A 24,263-nucleotide genomic window follows, 5' to 3' on the forward strand; every position below is an offset into this window, starting at 1 on the left:
GTCTAACTACCTAATGATTGTGTATCTGTCTTCAGGATGTACAGACGGACGTCTAACATGGCTGGGCTGACGTACCCGCCAGCTGCCATCGCTGTTTTGAAGGTGCTTGATACTGTACATCAGATTACCATTACTATGCCTACTATACAGTAGGGTAGCAGCTAGATTCAGCCTGATTTTTGTCAGAGCAGATTGTCGTGGGCTGAAGTATAATTTTAATTAAATGTTTAACACTACAAATTTAGCACGAGTATGCTCAAAAAGAGATTGAATCTTAAAATATTATAATAACAATCACTTCATACTTTGATTACGCTGAGACATGATCACCTCTTTCTTTTTACATGTGGGTATATTTGGAAACGGATTTCCTCAATTACAATGATTTTAGCTGAATTCCTCGTGATTTTATATACTTTTTTGAGATGGGAATGATGCCATTTTAAAACATTACAGGGATAATAAACTGTGTCATATCATTCATAATGATACAGAATACAGGCTTTATTACAGCTGTACAATATGTACCTGACTTTATCATAACATCATCCTATTCTGAAATCCATAGAGATGATAAAATGTGTTATTGTGTATAAGTCATATGTTTTATTTTATAGTACCCAATGTATGTTCTATTTCATTCTGTGCTGTCATCATCCCTACCATCATCTGATTGTTTACAGGATGTAGATAAATGGTCCTTTGATGTGTTTGCGCTCCACGAGGCCAGCAGTGAACACGCATTGAAGTTCCTGGTGTACGAACTGCTCACCCGCTATGATCTGATCAACCGCTTCAGGGTTAGTCTTTCTTCAGTCTCTCTCTTGATCATTAACGTCAGGATCTGTGTGTGTGAGTGCATCTATCTCTGTGTGTGTGAGTGCATCTATCTCTGTGTGTGAGAGTGCATCTATCTCTGTGTGTGAGAGTGCATCTATCTCTGTGTGTGAGAGTGCATCTATCTCTGTGTGTGTGAGTGCATCTATCTCTGTGTGTGAATGCATCTATCTCTGTGTGTGAGAGTGCATCTATCTCTGTGTGTGAGAGTGCATCTATCTCTGTGTGTGAGAGTGCATCTATCTCTGTGTGTGAGAGTGCATCTATCTCTGTGTGTGAATGCATCTATCTCTGTGTGTGAGTGCATCTATCTCTGTGTGTGAATGCATCTATCTCTGTGTGTGAGAGTGCATCTATCTCTGTGTGTGAATGCATCTATCTCTGTGTGTGAGTGCATCTATCTCTGTGTGTGAGAGTGCATCTATCTCTGTGTGTGAGAGTGCATCTATCTCTGTGTGTGAATGCATCTATCTCTGTGTGTGAATGCATCTATCTCTGTGTGTGAGTGCATCTATCTCTGTGTGTGAGTGCATCTATCTCTGTGTGTGTGAGTGCATCTATCTCTGTGTGTGAATGCATCTATCTCTGTGTGTGAATGCATCTATCTCTGTGTGTGAGTGCATCTATCTCTGTGTGTGAGTGCATCTATCTATGTGTGTGAGTACATCTATCTGTGTGTGTGAGTACATCTATCTCTGTGTGTGAGTGCATCTATCTCTGTGTGTGAGTGCATCTATCTCTGTGTGTGTGAATGCATCTATCTCTGTGTGTGAATGCATCTATCTCTGTGTGTGAGTGCATCTATCTCTGTGTGTGAGTGCATCTATCTATGTGTGTGAGTACATCTATCTGTGTGTGTGAGTACATCTATCTCTGTGTGTGAGTGCATCTATCTCTGTGTGTGAGAGTGCATCTATCTCTGTGTGTGAGAGTGCATCTATCTCTGTGTGTGAGAGTGCATCTATCTCTGTGTGTGAGTGCATCTGTCTGTGTGTGTGAGTGATTGAACAGAGGTTTTGTAAACTTTTAAACAAGTAATTCTGAAAGTAGTGCTCAAGAGCCAAAAAGGGTCCCTGAAATGTGTGTGTATGTGCGTGTGCGTGTGTGGGGGTCTGTTTGTGAGTGCATGCATGCGTGGGTATTGTGTGTGGGTCTGTTTGTGAGTGCATGCATGCGTGGGTATTGTGTGTGTGTGTCTCCCTCTGTCGTCTGTTCTGCACCACAGGCCTCTGGGTACCTCGTGAAGACATCATTTAGCACTCCAACCTCACACTGTTCTGTTCTTTGTCCTCATCTCTTTGTCTGGTTTTAGATGAGAGTTTGTACATGTCCTCTGTTAGATGAGTGGTGAGAATATCACCGACACTTACTGTGCTTTGATCCCAATTTGAGGATAATCTTTTCATTAATATGATCATATGGTTAGACTTTACTTGAACGCTCTGTCATAAGGGCTACATAACACTACATAACACTATATGACATAACTAAGAGCAGGGCCCAGAACACACAGCAGGGCTTGAGGCATGTAGTAATCTTATGTAGCCGTAATGTGTTACAGATCATACAACAGTGACCCTCTATTCCAAGTCATATTGTTTGTAGCCCCACCTTGTGAATCCATTAATACCCGACCTATACATATTTACACTTCTGCCACTTCAGCCCTGTCACCTACAGATAGTCACCTATAGATAGTCACCTATAGATGGTCACCTACAGACACCTACTGTATATAGTCACCTACAGATAGTCACCTATAGATAGATCGTGTTCCACTGCTCAGACGTTGCATGGACTGTGCCGTCGGGCACCAGAATGCTGTAACATATGATGTGGTAAGCTGATATAAAATACCTATCCAGGTGTTGTAAGATATGGCATGTGTCAGCAAAAAATATCTGGGCAGAGGAACAGGACCGTAGTCACCCATAGATAGTCACCTACAGATAGTTGCCTACTATATATATAGTCACCCATAGATAGTCACCTACAGATAGTTGCCTACTATATATATATTCGCCTACAGATAGTCACCCATAGATAGTCACCTACTATATATACGGTCACCTACAGATAGTCACCCATAGATAGTCACCTACAGATAGTCGCCTACTGTATATATAGTCACCTATAGATAGTCACCTACAGATAGTCACCCATAGATAGTCACCTACAGATAGTCGCCTACTGTATATATAGTCACCTATATATAGTCACCTACAGATAGTCACCCATAGATAGTCACCTACAGATAGTCGCCTACTGTATATATAGTCACCTATAGATAGTCACCCATAGATAGTCACCTACTGTATATATAGTCACCTACAGATAGTCACCTATATATAGTCACCTACAGATAGTCACCCATAGATAGTCACCTACAGATAGTCACCTACTGTATATATAGTCACCTATAGATAGTCACCCATAGATAGTCGCCTACTGTATATATAGTCACCTACAGATAGTCGCCTACTGTATATATAGTCACCTATATATAGTCACCTACAGATAGTCACCCATAGATAGTCACCTACAGATAGTCGCCTACTGTATATATAGTCACCTATAGATAGTCACCTACAGATAGTTGCCTACTATATATATAGTCGCCTACAGATAGTCACCCATAGATAGTCACCTACAGATAGTTGCCTACTATATATATAGTCACCTACAGATAGTCACCCATAGATAGTCACCTACAGATAGTCGCCTACTGTAGATATAGTCACCCATAGATAGTCACCTACAGATAGTTGCCTACTATATATATAGTCACCTACAGATAGTCACCCATAGATAGTCACCTACAGATAGTCGCCTACTGTATATATAGTCACCTATAGATAGTCACCTACAGATAGTTGCCTACTATATACATAGTCACCTACAAATAGTCGCCTACTGTATATATAGTCACCTATAGATAGTCACCCATAGATAGTCGCCTACAGATGGTCATCCATAGATTGTCACCTACAGATAGTTGCCTACTGTATATTGTCACCTAAAGATAGTCAGCCATAGATGGTCACCTACAGACACCTACTGTATATAGTCGCCTACAGATAGTCACCTACTGTATATAGCCACCTACAGATAGTCACCTACAGATAGTCACCCATAGATAATCACCTACAGATAGTCACCCATAGATAGTTGCCTACAGATAGTCACCCAAAGATAGTTGCCTACAGATAGTCACCCAAAGATAGTCGCCTACGGATAGTGGATTTAGGAAGAGCAGTGTTCTGGGCCGTGCTCTGCTCTTAGTCTGATTAAGCAATAGAAGTTAAGCTTGCACACAAGCTACAGTACATGTACACGAAGCTCCCACACGTGTATCTCTTTATCTCTCCAGCTTCATTGTAGAAAAGCTAACTCCCGCACACATAACAATTTGAACAATAAACAACTTGCAGATGTAATACAGTATATTGTAGGAGTGTGCATGAGTTATATTTACTGTAATGAAGTCGGTGATGTGCGTGATAACATTTCACTTCTGTCTCTCCAGTTGCCTGGAACTCACTGTGTTAGTGGTTGTCTGTGGTGAAACTGGCCCTCCATGACCCAGCACAGAGCCAATCACCTTCTAGTTGTTCATCTAGCTGAAACTTTGAGCTCTGGTTTCTGTTTCTGTCTTTTGAAAATTGTGATCTTTGATTAAAAGACATAATATAGTTGATTTTTACAATTATTTTGGTGGTGGAGTGCATCCCATCTTTACAATTTATCAGGCAGACCTAACCTCCCTGTTCTAACCCAGATACCAGTGTCTTAACCTCCCTATTCTAACCCAGATTCCAGTGTCAATTCTGGTGTCTTAACCTCCCTGTTCTAACCCAGATACCAGTGTCATCTCTGGTATCATAACCTCCCTGTTCTAACCCAGATACCAGTGTCTTAACCTCTCTGTTCTAACCCAGATACCAGTGTCAACTCTGGTGTCTTAACCTCTCTGTTTTAACTCAGATACCAGTGTCTTAACCTCCCTGTTCTAACCCAGATACCAGTGTCTTAACCTCCCTGTTCTAACCCAGATAGAAGTGTCTTAACCTCTCTGTTCTGACCCAGATACCAGTGTCTTAAACTATCTGTTCTAACCCAGATACCAGTGTCAACTCTGGTGTCTTAACCTCTCTGTTCTAACCCAGATAGCAGTGTCTTAACCTCTCTGTTCTAACCCAGATACCAGTGTCAACTCTGGTGTCTTAACCTCTCTGTTCTAACCCAGATACCAGTGTCTTAACCTCTCTGTTCTAACCCAGATACCAGTGTCTTAACCTCTCTGTTCTAACCCAGATAGAAGTGTCTTAACCTCCCTGTTCTAACCCAGATACCAGTGTCTTAACCTCTCTGTTCTAACCCAGAAACCAGTGTCTTAACCTCCCTGTTCTAACCCAGATACCAGTGTCTTAACCTCTCTGTTCTAACCCAGATAGAAGTGTCTTAACCTCCCTGCTCTAACCCAGATAGAAGTGTCTTAACCTCCCTGTTCTAACCCAGATACCAGTGTCTTAACCTCCCTGTTCTAACCCAGATAGAAGTGTCTTAACCTCCCTGTTCTAACCCAGATAGAAGTGTCTTAACCTCCCTGTTCTAACCCAGATAGAAGTGTCTTAACCTCCCTGTTCTAACCCAGATAGAAGTGTCTTAACCTCCCTGTTCTAACCCAGATACCAGTGTCTTAACCTCCCTGTTCTAACCCAGATACCAGTGTCTTAACCTCTCTGTTCTAACCCAGATAGAAGTGTCTTAACCTCTCTGTTCTAACCCAGATAAAAGTGTCTTAACCTCTCTGTTCTAACCCAGAAACCAGTGTCTTAACCTCCCTGTTCTAACCCAGATACCAGTGTCTTAACCTCTCTGTTCTAACCCAGATAGAAGTGTCTTAACCTCCCTGTTCTAACCCAGATAGAAGTGTCTTAACCTCCCTGTTCTAACCCAGATACCAGTGTCTTAACCTCCCTGTTCTAACCCAGATAGAAGTGTCTTAACCTCCCTGTTCTAACCCAGATAGAAGTGTCTTAACCTCCCTGTTCTAACCCAGATAGAAGTGTCTTAACCTCCCTGTTCTAACCCAGATAGAAGTGTCTTAACCTCCCTGTTCTAACCCAGATACCAGTGTATTAACCTCCCTGTTCTAACCCAGATAGAAGTGTCTTAACCTCCCTATTCTAACCCAGATACCAGTGTCTTAACCTCCCTGTTCTAACCCAGATAGAAGTGTCTTAACCTCCCTGTTCTAACCCAGATAGAAGTGTCTTAACCTCCCTGTTCTAACCCAGATAGAAGTGTCTTAACCTCCCTGTTCTAACCCAGATAGAAGTGTCTTAACCTCCCTGTTCTAACCCAGATACCAGTGTCATCTCTGGTGTCATAACATCCCTGTTCAGATACCAGTGTCATCTTTTTTCTTCTTTTTTTTAACTATGCAAGTCAGTTAATAACAAATTCTTATTTTCAATGACAGCTTAGGAAAAGTGGGTTAATGGCCTTATTCAGGGGCAGAACGACAGATTTTTACCTTGTCAGCTCAGGGATTTGATCTTGCAACCTTTCGGTTACTAGTCTAATGCTCTAACCACTAGGCTACCTGTCTTAACCTCCCTGTTGTTACCCAGATTCCAGTTTCATCTCTGGTGACCTTCGTAGAGGCTCTAGAGGTGGGCTACAGCAAACACAGAAACCCCTACCACAACCTCATCCACGCTGCTGACGTCACACAGACAGCACACTATCTGATGCTCCACACTGGCATTATGGTGAGAATTATCCCCCAGCATCATACACAAATCAAAGGACAGGTTCTGATTATGTTTCTTGTTACCATCTCTCTCCCTCTCTCTCTCCCTCCCTCTCTCCCTCTCTCCCTCTCTCCCTCTCTCCCTCTCTCTCTCCCTCCCTCTCTCCCTCTCTCTCTCCCTCCCTCTCTCCCTCTCTCCCTCCCTCTCTCCCTCTCTCCCTCCCCCTCCCTCCCTCCCTCCCTCCCTCCCTCAGCACTGGCTCACTGAACTGGACATCCTAGCCATGGTGTTTGCTGCAGCTATCCATGACTTTGAACACACTGGGACAACCAACAACTTTCACATTCAGACCAGGTGAGTGTGTCCGTATTCTTCAGTCAGTAGATATTTTAATTCCTAAGCCACTGTACCACTGATAGTAATCGACCTAATAGACTGATTGATGACTCAACGATAATTATTTATTGCCATTTCCATTCATTCCATCCTATCAATACCAATGTTAAACTGAAGATGTCCTTGTATTGTACTTTTAGTATACCACTTGCCTCCCAGACAGACAGTGCAGTCAGTCTGACCCTGACTAATGAATGCCAATGGAGCCTGAAGAAAGGAACATGGCCGTATAAAGAACCCATTTAAGTGAAGGCACCCATTTATACAACCCATTAAAGTGAAGTGCACAATAAGAATAATTAATATTGCCTCATTGACCTCAGTGATAACAAGGGATCGCAACGAAAGAGAGACAGAGTGAGAATGTGTGAGGGCGGGAGAGAGATTAAACCCTTCACTTAGTTTAAACCTCTGCATGGCTTTCTAGTCTAATAACAAAGATCAGAAAGGCCTCTGGCCCTTTAGACATGAGGGTTGTTGTGTGGTGAGATGGAATATGAAGGTATTGTTCAAACTCCCCTTCTGTGATTATGTGTTCTAAAATCGCTACCATCTCGAGTCGCTACCATCGCTTTCATAATCACTATCGTCATTTCAAAACTGGTCGGAATGAGTTCCGCTTCAACCTGTTTTGCACACTGGGGTAGTGTTTCCATACAAGTTGGCTACCTGGTAAAGTTATCCAGTCTGGGAAGCCCCATGTGGCACAATGAATAATCACACCTTCTCTTCCCTCTTCTTCTGCATCTTCTCTTCCTCTCTCCAGGTCAGAGGTGGCCATCCTGTACAATGACCGGTCAGTCCTGGAGAACCACCATGTCAGTGCTGCCTACAGACTTATGCAAGAAGATGAGATGAACATACTGGTCAACCTGTCAAAAGATGACTGGCGGTGAGTTAAGAAAGACTCCTCAGATCCTCAAGCTTTGGGGTTTTAGGCTGGATATCTGTAAAGCACTTAGTGACAACTGCGGATGTAAAAAGGGCTTTATAAAATGCATTTGATGAATTGATTGAGATCAACACTTCAAAGAACGAAGGGGCAAGAACTGTAACATAACCTGGATACTTGCCTTGATACTAGGTTTGGATACGAATGTGGTGTGGTGTATTTCAATGCAAGACTATTATATAACCTGGATGACAGAGTGAATATGTTACATTCAATCAATCAATCAAACTACATGACCAAAAGTATGTGGACATCTACTCATCTCATTCCAAAATCATAGGCATTAATGTGGAGTTGGTCCCCTTATTGCTGCTATAACAGCCTCCACTCTTCTGGGAAGGCTTTCCACTAGATGTTGGAACATTGCTGCAGGGACTTGATTCCATTCAGCCACACAAGCATTAGTGAGGTCAGGCACTGATGTTGAGCGATTAGGCCTGGCTCACAATTCCAATTCATCCTAAAGGTGTTCAATGGGGCCGAGGTCGGGGCTCTGTTCAGGCCAGTGAAGATCTCGACAAACCATTTCTTTGTGCACAGGGGTATTGTCATGCTGAAACAGGAAAGGGCTTTCCCTAAACTGTTGCCACAACGTTGGAGGCACAGAATTGACTACAATGTCATTGTATGCTGTAGCATTGAGATTTTCCTTCGCTGGAACTAAGGGGCCTGGCCTGAACCATGAAAAACTGCCCCAGGCCATTATCCCTAATCCACCAAACTTCACAGTTGGCACAATGCGTTCAGGGAGGTACAGATGCTAAATATTTTTTATTGTGAAACAAACAGGAAACAGCACAAAAAAACAGAAAACTTGAGCGTGTATAACTATTCACCCCCCAAAGTCAACACTTTGTGGAGCTCCCATTTGTAGCAATTAAAGCTGCAACACTCTTGGGGTATGTCTCTATAAACTTGGCACATCTAACCACTGGTATTTTTGCCCATTCTTCATGGTTAAACTGCTCCAGTTCCTTCAAGTTGGATGGGTTCCGCTGGTGTACAGCAATCTTTAAGTCATACCACAGATTCTCAATTGGATTGAGGTCTGAGCTTTGACTAGGCCATTCTAAGACATTTAAATGTTTCCCCTTAAACCACTCAAGTGTTGCTTTAGCAGTGTGCTTAGGGTCATTGTCCTGCTGGAAGGTGAACCTCCGTCCCAGTCTCAAATTTCTGGAAGACTGAAACAGGTTTCCTGACCAGTTTCCCAGTCCAAGCCGATGAAAAACATCCCCACAGCATGATGCTGCCACCACCATGCTTCACTGCGGGGATGGTGTTCTCAGGGTGATGGGAGGTGTTGGGTTTGTGCCAGATGCGTTTTCCTTGATGGCTAAAAAGCTATAATTGACCAGAGTACCTTCTTCCATATTGTTTGGGGAGTCTCCCACATGCCTTTTGGCGAACACCAAATGTGTTTTCTTATTTTTTTCTTCAAGAAATGGCTTTTTTTCTGGCCACTCTTCCATAAAGCCCAGCTCTGTGTAGTGTACAGTTTAAAGTGGTCCTATGGACAGATACTCCAATCTCCGCTGTGGAGCTTTGCAGCTCCTTCAGGGTTATCTTTGGTCTCTTTATTGCCTCTCTGATGAATGCCCTACTTGCCTGGTCCATGAGTTTTGGTGGGCGGCCCTCTCTTGACAGGTTTGTTGTGGCCATATTCTTTCAATTTTTTCATAATTTAATTAATGGTGCTCCATGGGATGTTCATCTGTACTTCTCCACAACTTTGTCCCTGACCTGTTTGTAGCGCTCCTTGGTCTTCATGGTGCCGCTTGCTTGGTGGTGCCACTTGCTAAGTGGTGTTGCAGACTCTGGGGCCTTTCAGAACAGGTGTATATATACTGAGACCATGTGACACTAAGATTGCACACAGGTGGACTTTATTTAACTAATTATGCGACTTCTGAAGGTAATTGTTTGCACCAGATCTTATTTAGGGGCATCATAGCAAAGGGGGTGAATACATACAGTACATGCACCCCTTTTCCATTCTTTTTTTCATTTCACTTCACCAATTTGGACAATTTTGTGTAGGAAATAGGAAGAACGCCAAGGGGGATGAATACTTTTGCATGGCATTTTAGCGTTCTCCTGGCATCCACCAAACCCAGTTTAGTCTGTCGGACTGCAAGATGGTGAAGCATGATTCATCAATCCAGGGAACGCGTTTCCACTGCTCCAGAGTCCAATGTTGGCGAGCTTTACACCGCCAACGCTTGGTACTCACATGGTGATCTTAGGCTTGTGTGCGTGCGGCTGCTCGGCCATGGAAACCCATTTCACGAAGCTCCCGACGAACAGTTTTTGTGCTGATGTTGTTTCCATAGGCAGTTTAGAACTCGGTAGTAAACGTTGCAACCGAGGACAGACGATTTTTACGCACTACGCGCTTCAGAACTCAGCGACCCCATTCTGTGAGCTTTGTGGTCTACCACTTCGCGGCTGAGCCGTTGTTGCTCCTAGAAGTTTTCACTTCACATTAACAGCACTTACAGTTGAATGGGGCAGCTCTAGCAGGGCAGACATTTGACGAACTGACTTGTTGGAAAGGTGGCATTCTATGACTGTGCCATGTTGAAAGTCACTGAGCTCTTCAGTAAGGCCATTCTACTTCCAATGTTTGTCTATGGAGATTGCATGGCTATGTGTTCAATTGTGTACACCTGTCAGCAACAGTTGTGGCTGAAATAGCAGAATCCACACATTTGAAGGGGTGTCCACATACCTTTGTATAGATACTGTATTTATAAAGCCCTTTTAACATCAGCAGTTGTCACAAAGTGCTTATACAGAAACCCAGCCTAAAACACCAATGAGCAAGCGATGCAAATGTAGAAGCATGGTGGCTAGGAAAAACTCCCTGGAAATGCAGGAACCTAGGAAGAAACCTGGAGAGAAACCAGGCTCTAAGGGGTGGTCAGTCATCTTCTGGCTGTGATTCAGTGATTATGGAAAGTTCCACAGCTCACTCCGATCAGTAGGTACTGTATAGAAATGCTATGCTAATGACTGGGGTTTGTCGTGAAGAAGCGGTGCTAGACATCACACTGTGTTCTTGTCCTTGAGAATCCAAGAACAGCTGGAGTGGCTAGGTGGAAACTGACCCTGTTCTCCTGTGTTTGTTTCCAGAGAGCTACGGATCCTGATGATTGAGATAGTAACAAGTACAGACATGCCCTGCCATTTCTCTTTCACCTAACTCTAACCTGTCTGTCTGTCAGAGAACTGCGGACTCTGGTGATTGAGATGGTGATGAGTACAGACATGTCCTGCCATTTCCAGCAGATCAAAACCATGAGGAACGCCCTGCAGCAGCCCGAGGGGTGAGTGGACTGTCTCTGGACCCTGACCTATGACCCCTGAACCCTTAGCCCCAACCGCTAAACCCTAACGTCTAACCTATAACCCCAGCTCTCTGGACCATGCCTTTCATCTTGATCCTTTATGTGTCCCTGTATGATATCTGTGTGTGTGTGTGTGTGTGTGTGCGCCCGTCCGTCCGTCCGTCTTGAGTGTATCTGATGTACTGTTGTCTGTGTGGTTGATTGACCGAGTAGACCAGGCTAAAGCCCTACTGTATCTCTGATGCTGTCTGGCTGTCTGTCTTAGTGTATCAGTGTATATGTATGTGTTAGATGATGTACTGTTGTTTCTACAGAGTAGACAAGGCTAAAGCCCTATCTCTGATGCTGCATGCAGCTGACATCAGCCACCCAGCCAAGGCCTGGAAGCTGCACTACCGATGGACACAGGCCCTGATGGAGGAGTTCTTCAGACAGGTACAGTACCAACAACGTCCTACCCTACAGTCCCTGACAGATACCATGGGAGAGGGAAACTTGACCACTGTATTATGTATGTATCCTGTATTGCTAAGGATATGGGATACCATTCCAACAGCTTTAGGAATATCTTCACTTGGATCAACTGGATATGTTACATTGAGCATTATGGGTATTGTAGTGAATCATGTTACATTATACAGTAGAGCCGCTCCTGCCATTCTGCATTGATATGGTTATAAAGGCTGGTATTGTTGTTGTTTCTTACAGGGCGATAAGGAGGTTGAGTTAGGGCTGCCATTCTCCCCTCTGTGTGATCGTAAAGCTACCATGATTGCCCAGTCACAAATAGGTGAGCATCACATCCTGTTATTGCTCCCCCTGTGAGCTGTTTCATACAGCTCTAAAGGGTTTGTGTACTCAGACAGGCCATAGTGCAAATGCGCCACCATGTGGACATTTGAGAAATTATCAGATATTTTCCCTTGCTACGATAAGGCATGGGAATCTTCACTGTCTGTCATCATAAATTACATTTGCTGTAACATCACACACTGTTTTTTCTCCTGTTTCTCTGAAAAGTACAATCATCCATTTCTCTGTCTGTCTCCCAGGGTTCATTGACTTCATAGTAGAACCCACATTCTCTGTGTTGGTGGACACGACAGAGAAGATCATTACACCTCTCATAGAGGATACCTTAAAGTCACACGACACTGGTGTCCGCAGGTCAAGGTGAGACACATTCCCATTATTATAAACTCTGGAAAATCCCAGTTTTGCCGGCTCAGTTTTCCCAGATTAGCATCTCTGACGCATTCAAAATGCCTACCAGTATCACCAGTACCACTCACACTCAGAATTTATCTGTCTTCTATCTCTATGATCGTTCTAAGCTGTGGAATAAGAAACCAAGTATTACTGCAGTGTTTTCTGTTCTATATAATATGTCCATATTAGGACAGCCACACAAAGAGTTGGTGTCATTGTCATTCTGACTTACGGCATGGACATAATTTGACAGAGTTTCTGTTGTAAGTTGCTTGTTGCTTGTTGGTTCAGTTTGACAGGTAGTGGGTCAGTGACGGTGGTGGAGTCAGTCCAGAGACACAGTGGTCGAGGGTCCAGCCAGGGGGTTGACCAGGGGCTCACTACAGACTATAGCCTGGCTGGCATTGACCTGAAACGGGTCAGACACACACTGGCAGAGGTCATCCAACACAACAAAGACAGATGGAAGGAGCTCTCTGTACAAGGTATAGTTGTTGTTGTTGATGTTGTTGCTCTTCTTCCTTTTTTCCTTGTCTTCTTCAGTCACCTGAATACCTATCCTTCTTTGTGTTTTATGTTCTTTCCATTGTCAGAAGACTATGACATGACATTACAGGTTCATTCTTGTTGCTTGTGTTATCTCGTTTCTTCAGAGTTGGCGAGGAAAGAGCAAGCTGAGTTGACTTCTGACCCAGAGGAGGAGTCCCTGATGAACACAGAGGTTACGTTGACTCACACCAGCCCTGAGAGACACAGCCAAGAGCTTCAATCAGAGCCCTTCATTGAACTGATGAACAACACAAACACAAACTCCAATAACTCTTCCCAGGAGGACTCAGAGCTGGACCACAGTCCTCACAGGCCTCTGTCACCATCTGAGGATAAAGAGACAACATCACATGGTTCCATCTCTCCTGAACACCTACCATGGAACGGTAGGAATGCTAGCTAGCGATATGATACGATATACGATATGATATACGACACAATATACGATAGAATGTACAATACAACAATGCGACATAATGTAGTGCAATGTAACATAACGCAACACAACAACATGCAATGCAATACAACACAGCACAATAGCACAGTGAAACCAACAGTCATGCCTTTTAACAATGCTGTTGCCCTGTCAGTAAGCTATAGCTATGTGGTATTTTTCTCGTTTCTATAATTGTGTTGTCAGTTACAGCCATCTGTGACCAAGTGTCGAAGAAATAGATAGCTGCCGAGTGGAGGGTTGTCAAGGTTACCGCTGAGTGATGCTGTGTTGTCATGGTAACTGTTGTTGCTTGCAGGAGAAGGCCCTGAGCCAGTCCTTGAGCATGGGGAGGAGTCTCTTCAGAGCCCTTGATTTTGATAGGCTACCCAACAACACTGCCACTTCCTGATTCAACAGGCATTATATTTGTTTGTTTTTTTATTGTAAATTTGTTCTGATTCATTTTATTGTTATTTATTAAAGATAGGGGTCTTCATGCTCCAAGTGGTTTTTGTCTATTTTCATTCAGTCTTTATGGTCTATTTATCTGTCTATTTTCACTCTGTCTTTTAGATGGGTCTGCACACTCACTATACTATATATCACTATATTAGACTGCAAGCGTAAGAATAGGACGATCACGATAGTGTTCTCTGTTGATCTGTTGACATACATAGATTTTACTCTAGACCAGGCCTGGGCAAAGGCTGGCCCGGGGGCCATATGCAGCCCACGACCTGATTCAATACGGGCCGCGGAATCATGCTCAGATCACATAAAGAATTTGTGATAGTAAAGTTTTGAAGAACATATTTGTTGTTCAAATTTAAAGCCCAATGAATACTCGCCTTTTTGTAATGATTTAACTCCCACCTCTTGTGGGACATTTATTTTGAAGGATCGTATAAATAACAACTGCACGAGGACCGACAGTGACTGACAGGATGACACACATTTCACAGTTACAAACAGTAGCTAGCTAGAAATTGCGCAAAGAGGAGTTTTTCAAAGAAAAGGAAAGTAGACAATGAATGTAGGGTGTTCCAACAAGAGTGGACATTGAAATATTTCTTTATTGAGGTATCAGGGAAAGCTGTGTGCTTAGTGTGCAAAGAAAACATCACTGTCTTGAAAGACTGCAACTTGTCCCGACACTTCCAGACAAAGCATGCAGAGAAACATAGGAATATGTCTTCTGGGCAGAGGGCAAGTGCATCAAAAGAGTTGCTTTCTCAGTTGCAAAAGCAGCAAGGACTTTTCACAAAGCTGCATTCAGCAAATTACGGAATTGTGAGCGCTAGCTATGTACTGTCCCACAAAAGTGCTAAACATAGCAAGCCATTCGCGGAGGCCAAATTCATTAAAGAATGTTTAATTGACTCTGCAGCAATACTTTGCCCCGACAAGAAAGAGTTTGAAAATGTTTCCCTGTCAAGACGAACAGTGACACGGCGTGTTGAGGACATCGCAGAGAATATGGAGCAACAATTGAAAGACAAGGTAAAGGATTTCACCTATTTCTCCTTGGCCCTGGATGAGAGCAGTGATGCACGTGACACGGAGCAGTTGTTAATATTCTTACGAGGCAGAACCCCAGACTTTGAAATTACAGAGGACCTTGCTTCAGTGCAGTCAATGAAGAGCACAACCACAGGGAAAGATTTATTGGAGGAGGTTAATAAGTGTGTGGGACTGAGTTTTGAAAAGTTATCCAGTGTGACCACTGATGGGTGCCCAAACTTGACAGGAAAAAACTAGATACAAGATCATGTATCAAGAGTTGAACCCAGATCAGATTTTTTTCCCTGCATTGCATTATTCATCAGGAGGTGCTCTGTAAATGTTTTCTGAAAATGAGCCATGTTGTGGATACAGTCACTAAAGTGGTAAACTTCATAAGAGCAAAATCTTTAAACCACAGGCAGTTTGTCTCACTGTTGGAAGAAACAGAGTCGGGTCATGCAGATCTCCCCTACCACACAAACGTGATGACGTGTCTTTGGCATCATTAAAGTGAAAACTGTTATTCTATCAAATCAATTCTCTGTAATTATTATTACGTGATTAAACTAATCATGTAAATGTAATTAACTAGGAAGTTGGGGCACCAAGGAAAATCTTCAGATTACAAAGTTATAATTTTCCTAATATAATTCTTCAGATATTTTAATATCTGACCAATTAGTCTTCTAATTAATTCATTATTCTTTAACTCACGTTAGTCTCATTCCAAACGTCGTAAATTGTTGGTTTACTATGAATCATCCATCCATCAATTGTCTTAATCAATCATTTACTAACTAACTAAATAATCACAGAAATGCACAAACAAACAAACAGTAGATATGGTTACAAGGAAATGATAGGGGAAGTTCCCTAGTGGGCTCAGCCAACAAGAGGGCTTGGTGGACAAAGGGAAGAGGGTGAAAGAGAAGGGTGGGAATTACAAGAGTCACTACACAGTTCATAATTATATTAAATGAAATGCTAATCCTTTGCACATGAACGCTCACTCATTCGGGAATAATTGCAATCAATATATATTTACGCCCATTGTGTCGTCGTGATCTCTGTTGGAATCATCAGTCCTTCTGTTGGAAAGTTCATCCGAGCGTCTCTCTGCTTCCCTGGAGTCTTTCATGGTTAGAATGAATACTTCAGAGTACCATTCAGAAATGTTCTTATAGATGAGATGTTTCGGCGGTTGTCGGTCTTCTCATCCCATGGTACATCATTTCTAGCTGCAGACTAGTAATTAGTATCTAAGATTTGCTCTTATTCTGTCGGGATCGATAGTCTGAGAGTTGAACCATTTCCACCCGTGTAGCTAATGCTCCACATGGTATGGTTAGAAATTAAACAACCATTGTAACCTCAGCGGACACTGAGGTTTTTGTGGTCTCTACTCAAACCTTTACCCCCTCAGCTGACCGAGGTACGCATGGTCTGAATAGGATTTCTTCAGGTGGGGGTTTTATTCGGAACAGTAGAAAAGGACTGTCCCATGAGCCAGATGATGTCTGTGCTCATGGGGGCAGGCCAATGAGTTAAACGTTAAAGGGAATACAATTCTCTCACATTAACATCATTACATCATTTCACAAATAGTTTCATCTTTACTCATTTATTTTATACAATAATTAGACACAAACCTCATAATGGAGGCACCTGTATTAGCAGAGTTATGGTAATGTGGCTGTATTGTCTTTCATGAGGTCACAAAAATGAAACGGGTCGTAGCTGGCTTCTCCACCGACCGTTTACACATTCTCCAAAACATGGATATTGTTCAGTTCTCAAGTTCTGTGATGTAGAAGAAGTTCCTTTGTTCTACTGTGAAACTCTCTATATACACTGCTCAAAAAAAATAAAGGGAACACTTAAACAACACAATGTAACTCCAAGTCTATCACACTTCTGTGAAATCAAACTGTCCACTTAGGAAGCAACACTGATTGACAATAAATTTCACATGCTGTTGTGGAAATGGAATAGGCAACAGGTGGAAATTATAGGCAATTAGCAAGACACCCCCAATAAAGGAGTGGTTCTGCAGGTGGTGACCACAGACCACTTCTCAGTTCCTATGCTTCCTGGCTGATGTTTTGGTCACTTTTGAATGATGGCGGTGCTTTCACTCTAGTGGTAGCATGAGACAGAGTCTACAACCCACACAAGTGGCTCAGATAGTGCAGCTCATCCAGGATGGCACATCAATGCGAGCTGTGGCAAGAAGGTTTGCTGTGTCTGTCAGCGTAGTGTCCTGAGCATGGAGGCGCTACCAGGAGACAGGCTAGTACATCAGGAGACAGGCAACAACCCAGCAGCAGGACCGCTACCTCCGCCTTTGTGCAAGGAGGAGCAGGAGGAGCACTGCCAGAGCCCTGCAAAATGACCTCCAGCAGGCCACAAATGTGCATGTGTCTGCTCAAACGGTCAGAAACAGACTCCATGAGGGTGGTATGAGGGCCCGACGTCCACAGGTGGGGGTTGTGCTTACAGCCCAACACCGTGCAGGACGTTTTTCAATTGCCAGAGAACACCAAGATTGGCAAATTCGCCACTGGCACCCTTTGCTCTTCACAGATGAAAGCAGGTTCACACTGAGCACATGTGACAGAGTCTGGAGACACCGTGGAGAACGTTCTGCTGCCTGCAACATCCTCCAGCATGACTGGTTTGGCAGTGGGTCAGTCATGGTGTGGGGTGGCATTTCTTTGGGGGGGCTGCACAGCCCTCCATGTGCTCGCCAGAGGAAGCCTGACTGCCATTAGGTACCGAGATGAGATCCTCAGACCCCTTGTGAGACCATATGCTGGTGCGGTTGGCCCTGGGTTCTTCCTAATGCAAGACAATGCTAGACCTCATGTGGCTGGAGTGTGTCAGCAGTTCCTGCAAGAGGAAGGCATTGATGCTATGGATTGGCCCGCCCGTTCCTAAGACCTGAATCCAATTGAGCACATCTGGGACATCATGTCTCGCTCCATCCACCAACGCCACGTTGCACCAGACTGTCCAGGAGTTGGCGGATGCTTTAGTCCAGGTCTGGGAGGAGATCCCTCAGGAGACCATCCGCCACCTCATCAGGAGCATGCCCAGGCGTTGTAGGGAGGTCATACAGGCACGTGGAGGCCACACACTACTGAGCCTCATTTTGACTTGTTTTAAGGACATTACATCAATGTTGGATCAGCCTGTAGTGTGGTTTTCCACTTTAATTTTGAGTGTGACTCCAAATCCCGACCTCCATGGGTTGATAAATTTGATTTCCATTGATAATTTTTGTGTGATTTTGTTGTCAGCACATTCAACTATGTAAAGAAAAAAGTATTTAATAAGAATATTTCATTCATTCAGATCTAGGATGTGTTATTTTAGTGTTCCCTTTATTTTTTTGAGCAGTGTATGTACTGCATGGCCAGGAGAGAGTCTCCTGCAGGAATTTACGACGTGAGATAACAGAACCTGGGTGTAGGAGAGAGGAGGATGCCACGTTCTGTACCCAGAAAGGGCCACGTCATGACAGTGAGATGGCCGAGTTTGGGGAAGGTGCTTAAAAGGGTGTGGGACCTAAAGTCGGAGATTGCTGAGTTTTTGCAAATTAAAGGAACATGTGGATTTCCCTTAACTGCAAGATAAAGAAGGATTGGCTGATTTTACCTTCACCGTGGACATCATGGCCCTTATGAACGAACTGAATTCCAAACTACGAGGGAAGGGCCTTTTTGCACATCAGATGTACAGCCTTGTCAAAGCCTTCAAAGGGAAATGACTCCTCCTGACCCACCAAGTAGAAGCCAACAATCTTACCCACCTTCTGACACTACTAGTCTGTTCCCTATCAGATGACCTTCTGACACTACTAGTCTGTTCCCTATCAGAGGACCTTCTGACACTACTAGTCTGTTCCCTACCAGAGGACCTTCTGACACTACTAGTCTGTTCCCTACCAGATGACCTTCTGACACTACTAGTCTGTTCCCTACCAGATGACCTTCTGACACTACTAGTCTGTTCCCTACCAGATGACCTTCTGACACTACTAGTCTGTTCCCTACCAGATGACCTTCTGACACTACTAGTCTGTTCCCTACCAGATGACCTTCTGACACTACTAGTCTGTTCCCTACCAGATGACCTTCTGACACTACTAGTCTGTTCCCTACCAGATGACCTTCTGACACTACTAGTCTGTTCCCTACCAGATGACCTTCTGACACTACTAGTCTGTTCCCTACCAGATGACCTTCTGACACTACTAGTCTGTTCCCTACCAGAGGACCTTCTGACACTACTAGTCTGTTCCCTATCAGAGGACCTTCTGACACTACTAGTCTGTTCCCAATCAGATGACCTTCTGACACTACTAGTCTGTTCTCTATCAGATGACCTTCTGACACTACTAGTCTGTTCCCTATCAGATGACCTTCTGACACTACTAGTCTGTACCCTATCAGATGACCTTCTGACACTACTAGTCTGTTCCCTATCAGATGACCTTCTGACACTACTAGTCTGTTCCCTACCAGAGGACCTTCTGACACTACTAGTCTGTTCCCTACCAGAGGACCTTCTGACACTACTAGTCTGTTCCCTACCAGAGGACCTTCTGACACTACTAGTCTGTTCCCTACCAGAGGACCTTCTGACACTACTAGTCTGTTCCCTACCAGAGGACCTTCTGACACTACTAGTCTGTTCCCTATCAGATGACCTTCTGACACTACTAGTCTGTTCCCTACCAGATGACCTTCTGACACTACTAGTCTGTTCCCTACCAGATGACCTTCTGACACTACTAGTCTGTTCCCTACCAGAGGACCTTCTGACACTACTAGTCTGTTCCCTACCAGATGACCTTCTGACACTACTAGTCTGTTCCCTATCAGATGACCTTCTGACACTACTAGTCTGTTCCCTGTCAGATGACCTTCTGACACTACTAGTCTGTTCCCTACCAGAGGACCTTCTGACACTACTAGTCTGTTCCCTACCAGAGGACCTTCTGACACTACTAGTCTGTTCCCTATCAGATGACCTTCTGACACTACTAGTCTGTTCCCTATCAGATGACCTTCTGACACTACTAGTCTGTTCCCTATCAGATGACCTTCTGACACTACTAATCTGTTCCCTATCAGATGACCTTCTGACACTACTAGTCTGTTCCCTACCAGAGGACCTTCTGACACTACTAGTCTGTTCCCTATCAGATGACCTTCTGACACTACTAGTCTGTTCCCTACCAGAGGACCTTCTGACACTACTAGTCTGTTCCCTATCAGATGACCTTCTAACACTACTAGTCTGTTCCCTATCAGATGACCTTCTGACACTACTAGTCTGTTCCCTATCAGAGGACCTTCTGACACTACTAGTCTGTTCCCAATCAGATGACCTTCTGACACTACTAGTCTGTTCTCTATCAGATGACCTTCTGACACTACTAGTCTGTTCCCTATCAGATGACCTTCTGACACTACTAGTCTGTACCCTATCAGATGACCTTCTGACACTACTAGTCTGTTCCCTATCAGATGACCTTCTGACACTACTAGTCTGTTCCCTACCAGAGGACCTTCTGACACTACTAGTCTGTTCCCTACCAGAGGACCTTCTGACACTACTAGTCTGTTCCCTACCAGAGGACCTTCTGACACTACTAGTCTGTTCCCTACCAGAGGACCTTCTGACACTACTAGTCTGTTCCCTACCAGAGGACCTTCTGACACTACTAGTCTGTTCCCTATCAGATGACCTTCTGACACTACTAGTCTGTTCCCTACCAGATGACCTTCTGACACTACTAGTCTGTTCCCTACCAGATGACCTTCTGACACTACTAGTCTGTTCCCTACCAGAGGACCTTCTGACACTACTAGTCTGTTCCCTACCAGATGACCTTCTGACACTACTAGTCTGTTCCCTATCAGATGACCTTCTGACACTACTAGTCTGTTCCCTGTCAGATGACCTTCTGACACTACTAGTCTGTTCCCTACCAGAGGACCTTCTGACACTACTAGTCTGTTCCCTACCAGAGGACCTTCTGACACTACTAGTCTGTTCCCTATCAGATGACCTTCTGACACTACTAGTCTGTTCCCTATCAGATGACCTTCTGACACTACTAGTCTGTTCCCTATCAGATGACCTTCTGACACTACTAATCTGTTCCCTATCAGATGACCTTCTGACACTACTAGTCTGTTCCCTACCAGAGGACCTTCTGACACTACTAGTCTGTTCCCTATCAGATGACCTTCTGACACTACTAGTCTGTTCCCTACCAGAGGACCTTCTGACACTACTAGTCTGTTCCCTATCAGATGACCTTCTAACACTACTAGTCTGTTCCCTATCAGATGACCTTCTGACACTACTAGTCTGTTCCCTATCAGAGGACCAACGGGAGAAGTATACATCACTGCTGCGTGCTTTGAACGGGGAGTTTTCTTGTCGTTTTGAGGATTTCAAATTGTTGGAAAATGACATGCTGTTGGTTTCCTCTCCTTTCACCTTCAATGTGGATTACACTCTCACTGACCTGCAACTTGAGCTTATCGACCTTCAGTCTGATGCAGTGATTTTTTTGAATAGTTCTCCACTGTCACTGACAAGGTTCTAAGCATCTCTCGATGAACAAAACTTTCCAAACATTAGGAGTCATGCTCAGAAGATGTTTGTACTGTTTGGGTCTACCTATGTATGTGAACAGACATTTTCAGTAATGAAATATAGAAAGTCAAGGCACAGCTCATCTCTTACTGACTCTCACCTCTCAGCAATCCTGCGCAGAGCGACATCAGAAACTATACCTGACTTCACTGCTCTAGTCAATGCCCATCAGAGACTTCACTCTTCACACTGATTGAGTAGTTTAAATGTAATGTTGAGCTCTCCCTTTCTTGTGTTTTTGTGCATACCCGTTAAAACAAGAGTTCTGTCCATGGTGCTGAATGCACAGTGTATTCTTCCCTCCGTGTAGTTCATTGCATGTTTAATAATGAAAATACCTACCAAAAGGAGAACATGGATGTGGTGTGTATTCTGTGCATGTGTAAAAAGTAAAATAAGTAGCATATCTGGACATGATTTACAGTAGATATATCTGTCAACACAGTCATACACATGATGTATAATCCTGTAATATGATTCTGGCCCGCGATGGCAAAAATATATTTTATTGTGGCCCTCCATATAAAATAATTGCCCAGGCCTGCTCGAGAGGTAATATTGGAATGTTGGACTCTAGACGTGGTGTGGTCACAACAACATACAGGAACTCAAGTCCTTCTGTTCACCTGATTTTAGAATTCCTCACAATCAAATATCGACCGCATTATCTACCAAGGGAATTCTCTTCGATTATAATCACAGCCTTATATATTCCCCCCCAAGCAGACACATCGACGGCTCTAAACAAACTTTATTTGACTCTTTGCAAACTGGAAACCACATATCCTGAGGCTGCATTCATTGTAGCTGGGTATTTTAACAAGGCTAATCTGAAAACAAGACTCCCTAAATTGTATCAGCATATCGATTGTGCAACCAGGGCTGGTAAAACCTTGGATCATTGCTATTCTAACTTCCGTGACGCATATAAGGCCCTCCCCCGCACTCCTTTCAGAAAAGCTCACCACGACTCCATTTTGTTGCTCACTGCCTACAGACAGAAGCTAAAAACAAGAAGCTCCCGCTCTGAGGTCTGTTCAACGCTGGTCCGACCAATCTGATTCCACGCTCCAAGACTGCTTCCATCACGCGGACTGGGATATGTTCCGCACTGCGTCCAACAACAACTGACAAATACGCTGATTCGGTGAGCGAGTTCATTAGAAAGTGCATTGAAGATGTCATTCCCATAGCAACAATTAAAACATTCCCAAACCAGAAACCGTGGATTGATGGCAGCATTCCTGTGACACTGAAAGTGTGAACCACTGCTTTTAACCAGGGCAAGTTGACCGGAAACATGACCGAATACAAACAGTGTAGCTATTCCCTCCGCAAGGCAATCAAACAAGCTAAGCGTCAGTATAGAGACAAAGTAGAGTCACAATTCAACGGCACAGACACAAGAGGTAGGTATGTGGCAGGGTCTACAGTCAATCACGGATTACAAAAAGAAAACCAGCTCCGTCACAGACCAGGATGTCTTGCTCCCAGGCAGACGAAATAACTTTTTTGCCTGCTTTGAGGACAATACAGTGCCACTGACGCGCAAGGCCGCAGGCCCAGGCGGCATCCCCAGCCGTGTTCTCAGATCATGCGCAGACCAGCTGGCTGATGAGGTTACGGACATATTCAATCAATCCTTATCCCAGTCTGCTGATCCCACATGCTTCAAGAGGGCCACCATTGTCCCTGTTCCCAAGAAAGCTAAGGTAACTGAGCTCCCGTCATCATGAAGTGCTTTGAGAGACTAGTCATGGACCATATCACCTCCACCCTACCTGACACCCTGGACCCACTCCAATTTGCTTACCGCCCAAATAGGTCCACAGACGATGCAATCTCAACCACACTGCACACTGCCCTAACCCATCTGGACAAGAGGAATACCTATGTGAGAATGCTGTTCATCGACTACAGCTCAGCATTTAACACCATAGTACTCTCCAAACTCGTCATCAAGCTCGAGACCCTGGGTCTCGACCCCGCCCTGTGCATCTGGGTACTGGACTTCCTGACGGGCCGCCCCCAGGTGGTGAGGGTAGGCAACAACATCTCCTCCCCGCTGATCCTCAACACTGGGGCCCCACAAGGGTGCGTTCTGAGCCCTCTCCTGTACTCCCTGTTCACCCACGACTGCATGGCCATGCACGCCTCCAACTCAATCATCAAGTTTGCGGATGACACTACAGTGGCAGGCTTGATTACCAACAACGATGAGACGGCCTACAGGGAGGAGGTGAGGGCCCTCAGAGTGTGGTGTCAGGAAAATAACCTCACACTCAACGTCAACAAAACTAAGGAGATGATTGTGTACTTCAGGAAACAGCAGAGGGAGCACCCCCCTATCCACATCGATGGAACAGTAGTGGAGAGGGTAGCAAAGTTTTAAGTTCCTCGGCATACACATCACAGACAAACTGAATTGGTCCACCCACACAGACAGCATCGTGAAGAACCTCAGGAGGCTGAAGAAATTCGGCTTGTCACCAAAAGCACTCACAAACTTCTACAGATGCACAATCGAGAGCATCCTGGCGGGCTGTATCACCGCCTGGTACGGCAACTGCTCCGCCCTCAACCGTAAGGCTCTCCAG

The 24,263-nt window shown here is 44.2% G+C and overlaps 1 protein-coding gene across 3 annotated transcripts in view; it reads left to right on the forward strand.

Annotated features, from left to right (window-relative positions):
- The window catches only part of LOC112224849 (calcium/calmodulin-dependent 3',5'-cyclic nucleotide phosphodiesterase 1A), an 82,487-nt gene extending 68,490 nt beyond the window's left edge, over positions 1-13,997 (forward strand). For all 3 annotated transcript variants that reach the window (XM_042306488.1, XM_042306490.1, XM_042306489.1), the window contains 12 exons: positions 36-102; positions 684-800; positions 6,474-6,614; positions 6,850-6,950; positions 7,759-7,884; positions 11,172-11,273; positions 11,609-11,729; positions 12,003-12,084; positions 12,347-12,467; positions 12,795-12,988; positions 13,157-13,438; positions 13,805-13,997. In XM_042306488.1, coding sequence (XP_042162422.1) covers positions 36-102; positions 684-800; positions 6,474-6,614; positions 6,850-6,950; positions 7,759-7,884; positions 11,172-11,273; positions 11,609-11,729; positions 12,003-12,084; positions 12,347-12,467; positions 12,795-12,988; positions 13,157-13,438; positions 13,805-13,860 — 1,510 coding nt within the window. In that variant the 3' untranslated portion in view covers positions 13,861-13,997. The remainder of the gene's footprint in view (positions 1-35; positions 103-683; positions 801-6,473; positions 6,615-6,849; positions 6,951-7,758; positions 7,885-11,171; positions 11,274-11,608; positions 11,730-12,002; positions 12,085-12,346; positions 12,468-12,794; positions 12,989-13,156; positions 13,439-13,804) is intronic.
- The last annotated feature ends 10,266 nt before the right edge of the window (positions 13,998-24,263 follow it).

Source organism: Oncorhynchus tshawytscha, linkage group LG26 (genome assembly GCF_018296145.1).
Source record: "Oncorhynchus tshawytscha isolate Ot180627B linkage group LG26, Otsh_v2.0, whole genome shotgun sequence".
NCBI classification, from domain to species: Eukaryota; Metazoa; Chordata; class Actinopteri; order Salmoniformes; family Salmonidae; genus Oncorhynchus; species Oncorhynchus tshawytscha.